Consider the following 14,785-nt stretch of genomic DNA (forward strand, 5'->3'; position numbering starts at 1 on the left):
TTTTTTTTGTTACATTTCCTTCCATGTGATTTAATTTTCTTTGATGAGATAATAAACTTTGCTGAACAATCTAAACTCCTTTGGTAAATCAAACCAAATGTGCTGCGTGTAGACCTATTTGTGTCCACATTTTAGGAGCACCATCTGCTGGTATCTGACAATCACTGGGTTCTATACAAGAGGAGGCAATGCTAATATTATTATTACACAATATTTATATAGCGCCATCATATAACGCAGTGTTGTACAAAGTCCATAGTCCTGTCACTAGCTGTCCCTCAAAGGGGCTCACAATGTCCCTACCATAGTCATATGTCATTAACACAGTCTAAGGTCAATTTGGGGGTAGACAATTAACCTAACTGCATGTTTTTTGGGATAAGGGAGGAAACCCATGGAAACACGCTACAAAGGAAAATAATAATAATACGATTAGTACTATAATAAGAAACATGGTTTATATAAATTAAATTATTAATAATAATAAATTATTAACCACAACAACATTTATTATTTACGAAACAACACAATGTTTATTGGTATTATTCTGTATACTTTCCCTTGAGTTGCATGGTGTATGTTACTATTACAGATCAGTGTTTCTACACTTTGTTTTAACATCCCCTGAAATAAATCCCAGATCTTCAGGGAACCCCTGATATATATACTAGATCCACAGATCACAATACATTTGTGTGGTGGTCAATAGGAAGAATGTCATCCTTACACTGATACAAAAAGATCACTGGTGTCACCTAAACTGATCTGAGAGGAACAAACTGCTCATTGATCAAGGAACCCCTAACAATCTCAAACACTGCTGTAGTTATAACACCCTATACATAATAGTCATTATTATTGTTCCCTGTATCAGTGCTGGCTGTGATCACATTTCTTGTCCTCTCATACGATCTCAGTATACAGCAGACATTACAATGAAGCAATGATCGGTGCCAAGTCCGGGCACTGTGACCGCTCTGCTCCCTCCGCACAATAAGGTGTAATTGGTGAGTCAGTGGGAGGTGGTGGGCGGATCCTCTGCGGGCTATGGGGGACGCTCTGACCTATAGAAAGGCGTATAGCTCCAGTGGGCGGGGCCACAGTACCAGCGATCAGCCACTGACGCGCTTCCTAAAACTCCTGCGCCTATAGTGTATAAGTGCCCATGTGCAGAGCGCTGGCTGGGATGTACGCGGGCTGGATGCGCACACAAATCGGAACCTCTGGATTTGGCTCTGTAATCCTCGCAAACTTTTATGGCACTTTGTCCAGATGAGGCTCCGCGGATGGTTCCATGCTTTACCTGTAATGCCCGGGCAGCAGAGCCCTTTTAAAGAAGGTGGCACACCTGCCTGGCACAAGGGAGCCCTGTGTATTCCTGCTGGGGTGTAATCGGGGGCTCTGGAGACATGTGAAGAAGCTGGACGCATCTGGATGCCCTGATCACAGATGGCATGGTGCTAATAGAGCAAAAAAGTCCCCATTGAGTTCCAGCATACCATGGGATCACAAGTGAGCATTCCTGTGGGGATCAGAGGAGTGACAGGTGGGCACCCTTCTCTTTGAACATAAAAGCCACATTCCTGCTGGACTGTCCATTGATTCTTGCAGATCCTTGGATAGGGATTGAGTCTTCATTGATCCACACTTCTTTACCTTCCACATGCCTGTCTCCTTATGTGATCTTCTCAACCAATAGTGGAAATGACAATAAGTGCCCCTTACATTGCTCTGGAGGTGATCATCGCAGTACTGTCCATTGTGGGGAATGTACTGGTCTGCTGGGCAGTGGCCATTAACAGCACTTTGAAAAATGCCACCAACTATTTCTTGGTCTCGTTGGCGGTGGCTGATATAGCGGTGGGACTGCTTGCCATTCCGTTCGCCATCACCATCAGCATTGGCTTTGAGACTGATTTCCACAGCTGCTTGTTCTTAGCCTGCTTTGTGCTGGTGCTGACCCAAAGCTCCATCTTCAGCTTGTTGGCTGTGGCTATAGACCGGTACCTGGCCATCAAGATCCCGCTCAGGTAAGAGAATTGTGGAGGTGCCTGAAAGAGATGAGCACCCACGTCCTTTACACAGGAAGGGTATTTTACATTCTAAAAGTCTTACATTTCCTAATAACATTGTATATAGGGTAATTGGGGTATATAGTTAATTTTATTCTCACAGGCAGCACAAAAAAGTTCCTTTAGATGCCACTCATAAACATTGGAATTTATTGCTCTTATGGTCTCCAGGTACAGTGAAATGGAGTATTCCTAAATCAGCCTTTCTTCCCAAAAACAACCAAACATAATTAACAGAAGGATACTGATAGAAACTGTTGGTGGAAGGGTAACTTCAGTCTTTTTTGCAGTTAAAGTTCTTGAAATCACTAGAAAAATTGTCCATTGTATAGGCAATTGTACTATCCCCATTTATCTGCAGATAAAACATGTTAGAATAAATAAGCGGCTTATATTGGCTGCCCCAAGCTTCACGTCTGATGGTTCAGGCAAAAAATAAATCCGGTCATGTAATAATTTCATTGATGTGTGCATGTGATAATCCTGAGAGTTAACTTTTGAGCAACAACTCTAAAAGTCGGGTAAATCTGAATTTCTGGTTTATAAGAATATAGCCACATATCAATATGGCTGTGAAGAATTGCGCTGCCAAGATGAAGCCAGGTTCACGTTGGACTTCCAATCTCGACATACTTGTATATGGCTATCCTAAAATGAGGTCACTTCTGTTCATAGACTTAGTAAATGTTTACAAAGATAAAGCTCATGGATTTCTTTTTATTTCTCCACCAACATATTGTGTTGTCTTTTAAACCTGCAACTTGTCACACATATCATTCATCAACTTGTAATTTTCCAACAGTTTCAGCAAAAGAGAAGACCTAGACATGATTTGGTTGCAAGTTTCCATTTGTTTCAGACCAACATCACACCCACTTCCACACTCATGTCCCTCAACCCTATTATTATTATTAAATAGTATTTATATAGCGCCAACATATTACGCAGCGCGGTACATGAAATAAAGGTTGCAAATGACAGACAGATACAGACAGTGACACAGGAGGAGAGGACCATGCCCCGAAGAGCTTACAACCCTAGAAATCTCATCCACCTTTATAGTGGCATTATTGCTATTACTATCAGCAGACAATTCAACAATGAAGGTGATAGAGACACTATTATTGTGAGCAAACAAAAGGACATAAACAATCTATACATATATATATATAAACAATCTATACATATATATATATATATATATATATATAAAGCTTTGTGCTGCCTTGTATTTGTTCAGTGCATATTGTTGTAATACTCAGTGTGAGGATTTATTATACAAAGATCATGAAATTGTGGGGTGTGGTATAGCAGCTTACTTATTATTGCTGCCAATACAAACATAACTGTATAATTTACTGTGCAATATCAGTGCTAATTTTTTCACAATCCCGCACTAGAGCCCTGAGAAATTGATTTTCATGTCTATTATCATTTCAGTATTGGCAGTGTCCACAGTACAAACATATTCACTAATGATGTAAAGTAAGCTTCACAGTACAATTTAATCACATTATTTATTCATCACGCAGAAGTTATGATTAATGCATTAAAACAACTTGGCAAAGTGTTTACTATACAACTTACTTTAAAATATGATAAAGTGGCAGTTCATGGAAAAGTAAAATTTTAGTTCTAGACATCTAATCTCTCAAGGACTCCAGTGGTGGGCTCTCCCATTATTTATTGCACAGATTTACATAAAAATCTGACATAAAAAAGACATAAGTCCATCAAGTTCAACCACTAGGGAAATAAACATATCCCAGATATAAAACCCTATAGACACAGTTTGTCCAGAGGAAACATTTCCACTTCTCTCCAATATTAAATAATTGAACAATTTACAAGTTGCACAGGATCCCTAGCAATGGCTGTGGCAGATGTTCAAACCTGAAAACACAAGCATGGAAATCTCACCACTGGTTTTCCTAGTTTGGTGTTTAGAAAAGCTCTGCGAGACTCTCAGGAGGTTTAAAGCATTTAGCATTTACTAAAAACTGAAGCTTTGGGTGAACCGACTCTAGAAAGAACCCAAACGCACAATATGGGCGCCATCTGTTACTAAACAATCTTTCAAGATCTATTTATGGTGTCCATACTCAAAAACGGCATTGCGTATATCTTAGTATATGTACGTAGTCCGAAACTATGACATCAAATAATACAAAACATCACCTTTCTGTAAACTAGACACTTCATCACATTTATTTTATACATAGTCACAGGTCATGCCATGGGGACACCAAATAATTCTCTGTTATCTTCTAATATAGACCTTCTTCTTTATTACATGTACATAGTCCCAGGTCACTTCATCTTCCAGTCCAGACACTGCGTCATATATATCTCATACATTGTCCCAGACCATGTCATCATCTGTCACCAGATGGTCTTCAATTATGGTGGACCTGTTGGGCTCTGCCTCACATGAATCTTGTATAGTTCCCCAGATCTTGTAGTATAGACCATGTTTGACACTGCATCACATAGGTTTTGTTACATACATTATGTACATAGTCCCAGGTAATTTCATTATATGACACCAAACAATTCCATGAGACCTTCTAGTGCAGACCAGCTCAGACACTGCATCATAGAAATCTTATACATAGTCCCAGACCAGGCCATCATCTATCACCAAACAATCCCAAAATATCTTCTAGTATGCTGGTCTTGTTTAGTCACTGCGTCATATATATGTTGTTGTATGTACGTAGTCCTCCAGATCACGCCAGTATCACCAAATAATTCCCTAAAGTCTTCTAGTATGGTTTAGGCACTGCGTCACTGTATATATTGTAAAATATTTATAGTCCCCCAGACTATGTCATCATCCATCACCAAACTATCCCCAAAGATGATTTAGTATGGTGGACCTCCTTAAACACAACACCGTCTTACTATATGTACATCATCCAAGTGAAAGCATTAGAAATATCTATTTGCCCCAAAAACACTGTCCAGATATCTTTGCATTTCTTATATCTGCTTGAGCTTATATATATATATTTCCAATTATTGGATATAGTTTATAGCATTGGTCAACCAGTGTGTCTTATAAAGTGTATCTGTCATTTATGCGTTTATTTACCCAACTGGAAAGTCCATTCCACACTAGTGTAGGTTGTATTGATGCTGCCCAGCTTCTGATCTTGTCTTCTAAATACTAATCCAGAGATAGTTACCCTTTGAGGGATTTTCAAAATATAAAAACAACATAGTAACTAAATATTTTTCATTTGTTTTTCTCCCTGTTTCCATAAACATTTCTAAACACTTTGCAGCACAAAGCATTGTTTTGTTTTATGTTTGAAGAAACAAGAGGGATTGTAATGGGATGGAAAATGTAACTTTATGGCTAAAGTACATTACTTTGTATGGAGGGATGCCAGTTCATGCACAGTTCAACACATAGGGTATGATTTGGCAGACTCACCCTCCCAGTAAGGGTGGGAAATATTCTTTCCCCCCTGCTGAAAACATCACGTTTGCTTGTTCGTGAATCCTTGCATACGCACTTATGTTTTGATGCTGGCGTGTGCTTTAGCTGCTCTCTGATGTGGTTTACCTTAGTAATTGTTTCCAGTGCAAGATATTTTCTATAGTTTTTATTACAAACAGACATTTCAAATTTAGAATTGCAATTTGTGTGAATAAATCCAAATAGGTTACTACATTTACTTATGTTTAAAAGTGGCATCCCCATCCAAGGACTGTTTATATACAAGAGTAAATGGTAAATGGGGATCCCACCAACAAGAGATTGACCGCTTAATTATAGCTTTGTATTTAGGGTTGTCAGGGAAATATCACCATTGGTTTTATTAAGTTTATAGGAGTGCTGCAGGTGATTTAAGCTATTGGTGCAAATAAACTACTTATGTAGTTCCAAAAACATATTTTCATATAATTAGTAAATGTTTTAAATAATTGTATAGTTTATTACTATTAATTGGTACAACTAACTTAAATATATGTGAAAAACTGCTGCTCGCTGTATTGATTATTTCAGCTAGTCCTTATGTGTTTATGATCACATTTGCTTTCCACCTTGCAAACATGGGAACAATAGGTATTTGTACAATTCACAACTCTCTGGAGTTCACAACTTCTCCGAAGACAACCATATGCAACACCGATGTGTATGATTAAGGAATATTGTGAGTAGCCAGCTATTCATCTACAGTACATGTGTAGCATGCAGTCTATGGAATTCCTAACAAAAATATTCTAAATTAAAGTTTTCACTGGCAGGGTAGGGGATAGTTGAAATCTCTATCTGTTCTTATTTTTCTGTGTCTCATTGAGGAAATCTCCTTAAAAGTGAAGGACACCCCTTCTCTTATAGTGAAGACCAGAACAGGTTCCCCCTTTTGAGGATTTCTCCTTACTTTGCCTTGCAATAACACCCATAAAAGTCTGGATTTCCAAAGTTCATCTATAAAAACAGTTTAAGCTGTGAGAATCGAGGAAACACACTGCAGATCACGGATCATTAATTCTCAGGTCTCTGGTACCGATCAAACTCTGGCAGCCCAGTCTATGTTGCTGGGAAGGTTAGTTTGGAGAGTTTTAGTGATAAGGTCAAGCAAAACATAAGGACATGCACGTGTTCAATAACATATTATAATAGCACAAGTGTCTGTTTTATTACAACCAGCTATATCAATGTACCAGAAGATCAGCAACTTTAATCTACTAAAACCAAAAAGAGAAATATAAAGAGAACTGTTCCAATTTAGTAGTGTCTTAATTAGCCTTTCTTAAACCTTTTTGCATGGAGGAACTCTTGATGTAACTATTGATTTTTGAAAATCCCTGTTACCTATTACTGTAATGTGGCACATTAGCACGAATAGTAAATTGAAATATAAGATATAATTAGGAGTAGATGAAGAGAATAAGGATAGTCATTGTATTAGGCATCCAGTTTATATGGCAAAATGATGTTTAGTGATTATAATTAAAAAAAAAAGTAGTAAAAATCATGGCCATAAAAGTTGCAGTGTTTTCTTATGCTGATGGTCCGTTGACCCTCATTATATTAGTGGTAACTGAAATAATCCCTACATACACGGTCAGTGAACACAGGCTCCTTTAGATTGTTGGTCACTGGTAGAAGGATTCTTCAAATGAGCCTTGAAGAAGGTTAGTCAAAATCTGTTACAGAATTATTTTTCATCCGCTGGATATTTCTGGCTAAGTTTAGGCTGAGAAGTTTAGGAAGAAGGGGGTGGGGGGGATGCTGAGTGGAGTCACAAGGCTCAATAGAGTTTAATAAACACAAAACTATGTCTCATTTCTTTTGTGACTTTATTTATAGGATTGAAAACCAGCTCTTTATGTGAAGCAGACTCCAATAGTTAATTCTAATTCTAGGTTTTGCATCATTGTGCTTTGTTAATTGAAGTCTGATTGGTTACCGGGGGTAACAGGACATTTAGGGCCAGTGTTAAATGAAGGCCAGAATGGGGTCAGCTGCACCTGCAATAAATTCTGAATGGTTTCAGAGGCATCTTGAACTATTGTAAGAAACATGCAGCATTTGCCTCTTGAAGCCCTTTGACGGGTCTCTCTCTCTGTTAGTAAACAACGGCCATTTTATCTTCCCATCCATTCTGTTATTCTCTGTTTGCATTGTACAATCTCCTTCTTAAACTAAACACATCTTAGTTCCAGGGAGGTCTCAAGCAAAGCAGAACCTATTGAAGCTACCCATCTGCATTTATTACCATTGAAAAAATATTTATTATTATTGCCACATTGTTCCCATTTATGTGTATGAATGACAATAATAACAAATGAAATGATCACAGTGCAAGTTAAAAGGCCAATTCAAGTTTATTTGTAGAGTGTATACCTGAAAAGAAAACTATGGGCATATTGTTGCATGTTTTTATAGTTTCCTTCTTCATACGCTTGTTGAAATATCCAGTAAAATAATAATAATGAAAAATTAGTGGTATATTTCTACTGTCATCTCCTGATAAAGTGTCTCTTTCATGATTCATGTAGATATTGGTTTTTCTGGTTTCCGTAATTTGACTGACTAATGCTTCTTTTGCCTTTCTGGGTTATACATTCATTCTACCCTGGTCAGTACTTTCATTTTTCTATATTTCATATCTTATAGCTCTGATCCTCGTCTACTAAGCATGTAAATTAATATTGCTTTGTTGAAAACCTTTGATATAGCTTTGTATGTATTGCATAGGCACGTTACTGTTTATTGAATTCCATTCTCATTTACAAGTTTGCTTTAAAGAGTGCTAGGGTTTATTTTTTGTATTTTTGTGTACGGAGACCTTATGTTATTGCATAAATGAACTTTTGATAATTGCATCGCTTCAATAGTGCTTTTTGGCTTTGGCAGCACATTTTTACAATACATACACATTTCCACATGGTAAAATTGTAGAAACATACGTATTGATCTGTAAGGAATCCAGTAAGCTCCTAGCTTTCAATATAGGCTGACAATATTGCTGTTAGAAATCTTCTGCTGGTTTACACAACACACTTTATGTCAATACCATACAGGGTTCATGTAAGATCTATAGTCTGAAGATAACTAGGCCAGGTTCATAACCCTGCATGACATTTCATTGCATCAGAGGGACTTTATTGACACTAAAAAATGGAAGTTGGGAACATACTGGATATTTGTCATACCTACGACTGTTCTGTACTTGAAGTATGTACTTGACAATGTATGGGACCTGTGTATGTAATACATATTGCAATATTAACTTGACTATATGTCTTCGCCCATACTAGTGAAAGCAGCATTCATCCTTGTTTGGATGGCCTCTGGGTATCCCAATATTGCCCCAGGCTGGCTGCAACGAAAGTCAAATAATGATAATGATCTGTCGTAATTACTATAGGGCAAGCCTGGGGTATGTAGATTATAGTGTGTGCATAGAGATTTGGTGGGGAGAGTTCTGACTAAGATAAAGTTGCACAGTGGGGTGTCCCTGTGCATGGCTAGAATGAAAAACATCAATGGTCAGGTAGATTGTGGCCACTGTATTTGCTAAATTAAGGTTGGACTGGAGATGGTAATAACAGGATGTAGAAAATAATCTGGTAAAGACTAATTAAAAGGATTTTCAGCAGGACCGACATTGTACTAAAAACATACATTCATAGACATTAGCAGTTTGCCATTACCACTCTACTTTGTGCGCTCCATACCTTAACAGATTTGGTCTTTGTAAAAAAACATATATTTATTCTACAGGTTAACCATTATTATTATTTATTATCATATTTTTACCACTTTCAGTTCTGTATATTCGCTATCTTCAGATGTCTTGGTTTCTCCATTAACTGATTGTTTTTTCATTTTTATGAAATGCCTGGCTTGTATTGGCCAACTTCTTGAAAATTTTACATTAAAACTACTATACATTATGCAGGAGTTCACATTGTGGTTATAACAGACTAGTGTATGGGTCAGTAAACATGGAATATTATGTTCAGCAAAGCTATAGAAATCAGACACAAACAGCTACGAAGTTTGTAAACGTTTGTCATCACGTTGGAACTTTATCCAAGGATACATTTAGCACTAGTAACAAAGTCGCAGTTAATACTGGATAATGAACTCTCATTCATTTCTGTATTGTTAACCAATATGAAGAAATCAGTTTTCAAGCTATGTACATGTGCTTTGACGTAAGGTAGCACATGACAAGAAGTACATTTACTTCTCTTTGTTTACTTTTGTCTAAGGCTGATTATGGTTTTTGTGCCAGTTAAGCTACGTACACGTCAGATTTTTTTCGCCCGATAATCGGCATCGGCCAATTATCGGGCGAAAATCTGGCGTGTGTACAGTCGGTGTCGTCCATCGTCCGGACGACCGACCTGCCGGATCCATTTATTCAACATATTCCCCCCTGAGACTGATTCACTTGGTACAACGTAGTTGCAGCTTTTGTAGACCGTTCAAATAAAAGTCCTTTGGTTGGGCCGCAAACCAGCTCTCACCAGCATCTTTGACATCAGAAATGTCCTTTACAACGTTGCCCCTTAAGGTGTTTCTTTAAATTCCGGAACAGATAATAGTCCGAAGGGGCCAGGTCAGGTGAGTAGGGGGATGGTGGACCAATTGGAAACCCTGGGTGTTCAATTTGGCAGCCACAATGATGGACGTTGGTGCATTGTCCTGCAAAAAATGGATCCCTGTGGTCAACTTTCCATGGCATTTCGTCTTTATTGCCTCCTTCAGCTGGTGCAGGAGGTTAGCATAATACTGTCCGGTGATACTAGAGCCCTAGGGTAGGTTGTCCTCTATCGAATACCGTCTTTGTCACCAGAAAACGGACGTCATGACTTTTTGGGCGATTTTTGCATTCGGAACTACTTCGGCCGCAGGGACCCGCTGTGGCACCATTCCATTGACTGTTCCTTGGTTTCAGGATCATAGATGTAGAGCCAGCTTTCATCCTCAGTCACTAACCTAGCGAAAAATTCCTTTGCACCTTCAAACAGGGCCAAAACGGCTTTGGAAGCTTCAACTGACTCCTTCTTCTGATCACTGTACAAACATTTCGGCACCCACTTCGCTGAAAGCTTGCGCATGTCTAGGATAGTGGTGATAACAAACCCAACATGCTCCTGTGAGATGTCAATTATCTGGGCTATCTTTTTTGAGGATATTCGCCGGTCCTCAATATTCAGCTCATGGACAGCATCGCAGGTTGCCGGGTCAGTTGAGGTTGGTGGTCGCCCATAGCAGGGCTCAACTTCAATGGTGAAATGCCCAGTCTTGAAAGGAGATATCCAGGTTTTGACAGTGCTGTAGGAAGGGATTCTCCCCCAGTGTTTGTGACATCTCGGTGTGAATGTACTTTGCTGACTTTCCCTGGAGAAACAAAAACTTAATGACGGCCCGTAACTCCAACTACTTGAAACTTGCATGTGCCATCACAGCTTCTCACTAAAAGAAAAAACAGATTTAAGAATCACAAAGACCTTATATTTGCACAGTTATATAAGATAGGCTGTCATATGCCCCCACACTCATTTTTCTATTTCATCTGGAAGGGGGAAAAGCCAGGAACTTCTCCGCACCCCCTCGTATTTGTTGACTGGCTGTTCCACTCACCCCCTGTCTTCGGTTCCATTGGTGCAGACCTGCTGTGAACCGAAGTCCCAACCTCACCCATTCAAGTGAATGAGAGAGGCTCTGGACAATATTTCTGCAGCTGTGGCAAATCGCAACAAATGGCAACAAGATGCTTTTTGGATGTGCAGTTGTTTGAAGATGTGCATGTGGCTGCAATCGTGTGCAAATCTGGTTTTGTTTGGTTTCCTGCTCCGTGTGCACAGCAGAATTTTTGCAGTTTCTCAATGCAGGTGTGAAATTTCTGCCCAGGAATAAAAAAGCAGATTGGGTATATCAGAGAAATTCCAATGGTCAAAATTAATCTTAAGTAGTAGAGTATTTTTGTCATGGCTAGCATTTGTCCCTGACAAGGATTATGTGCATCACTTTATTGTCAAATTGTTATAATGCACTAAGGACCAAATTCAGACTTCTAGTTGACCCCAGCGATCTGCAGGCTCAACTACACTCCTAACTGCTTCTATTCAACTGAATGGGAAGAGTTGGGAACTATTTTGTACATGTTTGCATGCGGCTGCTGTTAAGGTGAAAGCAGCACAGTTTTTGTAAGCAATAAGTTGTTTCTAGACACACGGTTGCCTTCTCAGGACCAAGACCTACATTCAACCACACAACAAAGCGGTTGTCGAGCACTGTGGTTGGCAGCATAGTAAAGATGGGTTGGAGCAGCTAACAGCATATGCTGCCAAGAATCCCTGCCTGAGCCTCCCTGTAAAGGGTTTAATAAATGCAAGCAATGCTGCTGATTTTAATGATTAGTTGTAATTGTTTGCTTGTTTCTGCTTTCTCTTTTTGTTCTAACAAGGCAGCGCAGGCATTTAGTTATGGTTCATTAGCACATAGGCAGATTTCTTGATGGAAGACCTACCTGAAATTGGTGCCTATGTCTCATCTATGGTAGGTATGAAGGATGGGAATTGGGGTACATGGGCTGTGTGTGTCAGTACTGGTTAATATCACAGACCGTGACCGGCAGATATGTGTCCACCAATGATTTCTGGAAATATTTATGTCTATGTCCTATTCTTTGCATGGCTCCATAACACTGGTATAACCTGTGACAATGAACCAACTGCATGTCAGTTGTAGTTTAATGCTCAGAAGTTACCACTGGATTACAGGGCCTTACACACCACTGTCTTTCCATCTTGGCAGGGAAGCTTTTTGTTAAATAATGGTATTGTTACATTGGGAATTTGTATACTTATACTACTACCCATACTTGTAGTTATTGCCTAGGAGCAAATCCTGTATCGGTATGAAAACCATTCTTTTGTTTCCCATACAATCTGAATATTCATCTCAAGGGTCAACATGCAAATATTTGAGATTCGGTCAAATGTGATAAGAATTTGCACATCTTATAGTTGGGTTGAGTCATCAGTCTTCAGCTGTTGGGTTCCCCATATGACCTTTTCCCTTCTCGCCCATTTGCTGGAAGGTTTCAGTGAAAAGATCGGAAAAACTTGTTATGTGATATTCTGCATGATGAATCCTAAAACCTGAAGCAGATCTAAACACACAATTTTTCCTAAAAGCTATCCATAGTAGAGATGAAAGATCTAAAACTTTTTCAGCATTTGACTAATTAACCAACTTTCCAAATTTGCCACTTACATTAACTAATTCTTCAATTTTGGGGGATATAAGGGTCTATTTCTCACATTTACTAAACTGTTCCCTGGTGGAGAATCAATTACTGCCACTGAAACTGATTGACCTGGAAGATTTCCCACCAGAAAATGTTTGTGAATGTCAGATTTACTGCTTTATAAAAAGAATCCATAGTTGGGTCGCATGAGGCTGGTGAGGGTTGTGGAAATCCACAGAAACCTGCCCACACAGGCATTTGATGTAAGTGTGTGATCTGTTTGCAATGCACTTTTCAGGTGTTTCTGTTTACCGTGCATTTATCATGCATTCAGATCTTAAAGTGACCTCAGTTGATCTCACAAGTCTCAGCAGCTGTGAAAAGCGGATCTTGCTGCACGTTGGTTCCAGGTCATGTGACCTTGAATTGCTTCAGTTGACTCTAAAGTAAATGAAGAAAGATAATGAGCTGCTGCAAGTCACGTGATGTAATAGGCAGAAACTAATTTTACAATTGATTTTTGCAGTTTGAGACCCAACATTTCTACCTTCCATCCGTAATACTTGTTCCATTTGATTTAAATGCTTATGAATCAATCTGGTTTAACAATTGATCTGTTCCTTTAGCTTTCAAGATTTGTAAAGAATATGTTTAATGTCTTGTATGTATTTCCAAGACATTAAAAAAAATACATATATTTATTATCCATCAATTTCTATCCAGCAGGTGGAGCGCTAGGCCTTTTTACTTGTTTACAATGTAAATTGCTTAGTTTATAGACTTCAGTAGCTTAAGCTAAGATTAAACAGCCAGGTTACCCAAAGCAGGGTGTTAACTGTTATTTTCCTGTTCTGAAAAATACTTTAAATTGGAATGCAAAAACTTGGGAACCTAATAGACATTATCCGAGTGTATTATAGTTTTAGTTTATCAGCCAATAATTACTGGTGAAGCCAAAATCAAACAAAACCATTATATCATATCATATCAAGGTAGTCTTGAGATACCATAAAATATTCTCTGCCTTTGGCAGCTGTAAATGTGAGGAGTCTTCCTACATTATTAGTGTAAGGAGAAGCAAGGGAATAAGAAGGAAGACCTTTTTATTGTGTTGTTTGTAATCCATTGTTCAATCTAGATGAGGATGCTGTTTTTCCCTATAGTTACCCATCAGTGAAGTGAGCACCATTTTCATTATTTTCATTAGGAGGGTGAACTAGTGTGTTAAAGGGTGCACCGGAGGTTTATCTTTTCACGGTTTATGACATTTTCCTAACTTTTTTATTTAAGCTTTCCAGCCTAAAGTGGACATTCATAGGTTAACTCCTCGTTATCTCAAGCAGGTATTAATACTATAACTTATTTATTAAACAGGCGAGCAGACGCCTTGTCTTAGCACAGATTACGGACTCATTCTTCACGTCTATTTAATAACCACAGCGTGTAGTGAAATGGCATACAGAGTGCAGACTGATCAATACTACAAGTCCAGCAACATGAGATGGCTCATTAATTGCTTGCATATTAAACCTTCATTTAGACAGCAGTGAGGTATTAATCATTGCTAACCTTGTGAATGCGCAGGAGAGTTCATTCTGATTAGCTAAATAAACCTAAAGTATAACTCTACCAAAACATTTTAGGAACTTTTGTATAGAGAGGGGAGGAGGTGCTGTCTTGTTCCTTATTGCTGTTTGTGGGCCTATTGTGAATCTTTTCCCTCCTTTCCAGCCCGGGTATCAATATTGTATTCAGGACAAAATGTCTGGGAAATCTTTTTATTACATTGGTAAAGTATTACCACAGTGTTAAAAAAAGGGAAACCTCTCGCAAAACTATAAAGGAAATTTAACACATCCCCAGTTATATGGGTCATGAAGAATTATTATTTGGTTAGGATTGGTTAAACCTACAAATGCTTTATTAATCCCTACTTCCCTTCATATTAATGAAAAATAAATATGTCAAAATAACAGCAATATT

The 14,785-nt window shown here is 38.5% G+C and overlaps 1 protein-coding gene across 1 annotated transcript in view; it reads left to right on the forward strand.

The window, feature by feature from the left end:
- Positions 1 to 1,090: 1,090 nt before the first annotated feature.
- The window catches only part of ADORA2B (adenosine A2b receptor), a 46,661-nt gene continuing 32,966 nt past the window's right edge, over positions 1,091 to 14,785 (forward strand). The window contains exon 1 of the mRNA XM_072430910.1: positions 1,091 to 2,030. Within this exon, the coding sequence (XP_072287011.1) occupies positions 1,705 to 2,030 (326 nt within the window). The 5' untranslated portion in view covers positions 1,091 to 1,704. The remainder of the gene's footprint in view (positions 2,031 to 14,785) is intronic.

This window comes from Pyxicephalus adspersus, chromosome 1 (genome assembly GCF_032062135.1).
Source record: "Pyxicephalus adspersus chromosome 1, UCB_Pads_2.0, whole genome shotgun sequence".
Classification (NCBI taxonomy): domain Eukaryota; kingdom Metazoa; phylum Chordata; class Amphibia; order Anura; family Pyxicephalidae; genus Pyxicephalus; species Pyxicephalus adspersus.